The sequence below is a fragment of the Nematolebias whitei genome, chromosome 9 (assembly GCF_014905685.2).
Source record: "Nematolebias whitei isolate Nwh7 chromosome 9, NemWhi1, whole genome shotgun sequence".
NCBI classification, from domain to species: domain Eukaryota; kingdom Metazoa; phylum Chordata; class Actinopteri; order Cyprinodontiformes; family Rivulidae; genus Nematolebias; species Nematolebias whitei.
The window spans coordinates 51,974,994-51,978,656 of NC_056506.1; the positions used below are offsets into that span (position 1 = coordinate 51,974,994).

Here is a 3,663-nt window from a genome sequence, read left to right on the forward strand (position 1 = left end):
TGTAGTGCCAGCCTGCGTCAAAAAATCCAGGAGCCGCACTGTTTCTCATGAAGCTTGAGGACAATAAGGTGTGGGGTTTTAAAGACATTTCAGCTTTATTGCACCTGAACCCAGCGTATAGCGTCACGCACTAATGCTAAGCTAAGATGCTATAGACATAGTGCTCCACTTCTCCCAAGCATCCTAACATGAATATATGTCTATAATGTTTATGATCCTAACCCTCCCAGTCAACAACTGCCCACACAAAACTGGCTACGCTGGAGAGCAACACAGAGGTGTCTCCACCCCCTCCACCTGTTAGCGTTCTTTGCCGAGGCAGGAAACGCATCGTAGAGTCACTGTTGCTGTGGAGAGTTGGAGGTAACCAGGAAAACCTGGAGCGGACGTTTAGTGGCTTGAGTATTCTATTGATCAAGTGGAATGGATTTGTTCACGAAGAAATAGAAACTGTGCTGACTGAACTAATGTTTCATGGTAAATATGTGTGTGTGGGGGGTCCAAATGAATGTTTTTTTTAATGTGGGGGAGACACGTCCCCTTCACATACAATGGTTGTAACGCCTATGCTCTTGACCTTGACTTCTCTAAGTGACTTCAAACATCTGTTAAGTTCCTGGCAAAAACAACATAGAGTTTTCTTCTCCGCCTTATAATCTAGCTGTTTTTTTTCTCGCTACTTTTTCTTTTGACTGTCCTTTGGATTGTCATTTTATTTTAATTTGTAAAAAGATAATAATTTGTGTGCCTCTTTTATAACTGTCTATTGTTGTTGCTGTTGTCCATTGTTTCATCTTTCTTTGTTAAACCAGCTCTGTCTTGTAAATGAGTCCTCGAGGCTCAATGGGACTAACCTGTAGAAATAAAGGTTGAATGAATGAATATATGAATTTTTCTGTTCAGTGCCCTGAGACAACTTCTGTTGTGACTTGGCACGATACAAATAAAACAAACTGAATTGAACATGTCTCTGTGTGAGTGCAGCTACAGCGTGCGCTCTCAGGACATCATTACCTGCAGTGTTCCCTCAGTGAGGACTGAACTAGACAAAAGGACCTTCTCCTACTCCGCTCCTGTTTCCTGGAATATCTTGTAAAAAGACCTGAAGCTCTCGACCTTTGACCTCTCTAAGTGGCTTCAAACATCTGCTGGACTCCTGGCAGGGACCAATGCAGATGTTCCTGTTTTTAGTTTCTACACTCGCCTTAGAATCTAGCTGTTTTTTTTTTTTTGTTACCTTTTCCTTTTAGCCATCCTATTTGTTAAAAAATAAAAAACCCTGCAGTATGACTTTTTATAACTGTTTATTGTTGTTGCTGTTGTCCTCTGTTGTCATCTTTCTTTGTTAAATCAGGTCTCTCTTGTAAATGAGTCCTCGAGGCTCAGTGGGACTAACCTGTAGAAATAAAGGTTGAACGTGTAGCTGCAGCAGAGGTCGTGTGAGGACGCTGAAGAGAAACGTTCACTTTGGAAGCTGCACAGTGTGATGGAGCGGCTGAACTGAATAAATCAAGATTAAATCAAAGTAAAAGCAGCTTGAGAAAAAGAAACGTGCAGGTTGGCTGGTGGGGAGTGGTGGTGCAGAGGTTAGAGAAGGTGGGCCTGTGATCAGAAGGTTGCTGGTTTGACTCCCCGGACTGACAACATCAAAATAGTTAAAGTTTTTCTTGGATCTTATGACAGTTTTTATTTTTACATTTTATTGTAACTGGGACCCTGTGAACATAATTTTGTTCCACACATGTACCACATGTGGTGGAATGTCATAGAACTCTGACTGACTGAAAATGTGGGTGTGAAAGGTGAAGCACCCACACCTGCCTCCACCTTCATTCGCCCCACTTTGGGCCCTTGAGCAAGGCCCTTCACCCCACCATCTGCTCCTTGGGGCGCCCTAAACGTCGGCTCCCTGCTCCACGCAGAGGCTGTGGTTGCATCAGGAAGGACACGTGGTGTAAAAACCATCACCGAGTCTTCGTGGGACTTGGTTCTCTGTGGAGACCCATGAAGAAGAGATCAGCTGGAAGAAGAAGACGGGCAGGTTGACAGGCAGCAGCCGCTTCTTCTCCAAGGTCATTGCTGATGTCTTTCCATATTGGTGTTGCTGGATGCTCCAGAACAGCAGAACCTTCAGATGAGGATCAGAGAACCAGCAGCTCCTGATCCTGGATCTCTGAGGTCATGTGGAAGCAGCAGACCCAGAACAAGGTATATACGGACTGGGTGGACCCTGCTGGGTGTTTTTCTTCTCTACAGGTTTAAATAATTTTAGAAGCTGCTAAAGACCTGAGCAGTCTGATGAGGTTCTGAAACCCTGGACCTGAAGCAGGTAGACCGAGGACTGCAGCTCATCTGCTGCTTCTTCACAGTCACTTCTTGATTGTTCTACGTTCCTTCAGTTCTTCTCAGCTTTGTTTCTTTGTTCCTGTCAAGCTGTTAAAATAAAGTTTTAGCGGATTGAATGGAGTCCGTTAATCTGTGAGATTAGCCTTCAACAGATTAGTTAATCCAGTTTCAGTCAACATGTCGAACAGAAGGAACAAGCTTCTCCTCTCAGGTACGTTTGTCTCCTATGAACCCAGAACAGAACCATGAAGCGTAGGAGCAGAACCTGACCGTGTTTGTGTCTCAGTGCTGCTGTTCGGGTCGGTTCTGTTGGCTTCCGCCTTCGTGGAGGAACTGGACGATTCGTGAGTAAAACTAAGATTTGCATCAGAAGAAATCTTTAGTCTGGATCAACCGAACCAGAACCACATGTAGGAGGTTCTGTAACAAACAATCTTTGGAGCAGGTTCTCCTTTTCAGCTTCAAACAAACAGATGTTTCACGTGTGGTTTGTTGCATCGTTGAAAACCTTCTCAACACCTGGAGTTTGTGTGATGATGCAGGAAAAATGAATTATTCTGTTTGTTTGTTTGTTGGACTTGAACATTGTGTATTCTGATAAACAGTTAAACAGATTTTGACCAAATAATCAGAAGTAATCTAGAACTTGGAGAACTCGTGCCCTGGTGAAGCAGCAGAACCAGCTGGGTGTGTAGGGTCAGTAAAGTGATGGTGTGTTTCAGCTTCATGGAGAGCAGAGATCCAGAACACATCTGGCTCATCCAGGTAAGAACACTCTTTAATCTCTGACTGCTCTCCGTGTGAACACCAGACTCATCTGGACCCATCCTGTCCCCTCAGTTCTACGCCCCATGGTGTTCCTTCTGCAGACATCTGGATCCGGTTTGGCACCAGATTGGATCAGAACTCAGGAGCTTTGGGTCTCCAGTTCGAGTCGGCAAATCAGATGCTACAGTCAACACTGGTCTGTTCCCTTCAAAATAAAAATCTGAACTTGTCAAAATAAAATCACAAAGTGTAGTAGAAGTTACTCCTTGACAAAGTAAAAGCATGAGGTGTAGTTTTTGTAGCTTGTCAGAATAAAAGCGTAAGGTGTAGTAAAGCCAACATTTTGTTTGTTTTCCAGTTTTGGCCAAAGAGTTCAGAGTCAGGAATTATCCTGCCATCCTCATGTGAGTCCTGCTGTCACCAGACGTTACCAAATGATACCACACATCACGTGCTGTCACCAGATGTTACCAAATGATACCACACATCACATGGTGTCACCAGATGTTACCAAATGATACCACACATCACGTGCTGTCACCAGATGTT

General features: G+C 44.0%; 1 protein-coding gene across 1 annotated transcript in view; it reads left to right on the top strand.

Annotated features, from left to right (window-relative positions):
- Positions 1–2,523: 2,523 nt before the first annotated feature.
- LOC119414348 (protein disulfide-isomerase TMX3) overlaps positions 2,524–3,663 on the top strand; it is a 51,899-nt gene continuing 50,759 nt past the window's right edge. Inside the window, exons 1-5 of the mRNA XM_037681440.1 lie at positions 2,524–2,557; positions 2,603–2,690; positions 3,069–3,111; positions 3,187–3,310; positions 3,473–3,518. Of these exons, the coding sequence (XP_037537368.1) occupies positions 2,524–2,557; positions 2,603–2,690; positions 3,069–3,111; positions 3,187–3,310; positions 3,473–3,518 (335 nt within the window). The remainder of the gene's footprint in view (positions 2,558–2,602; positions 2,691–3,068; positions 3,112–3,186; positions 3,311–3,472; positions 3,519–3,663) is intronic.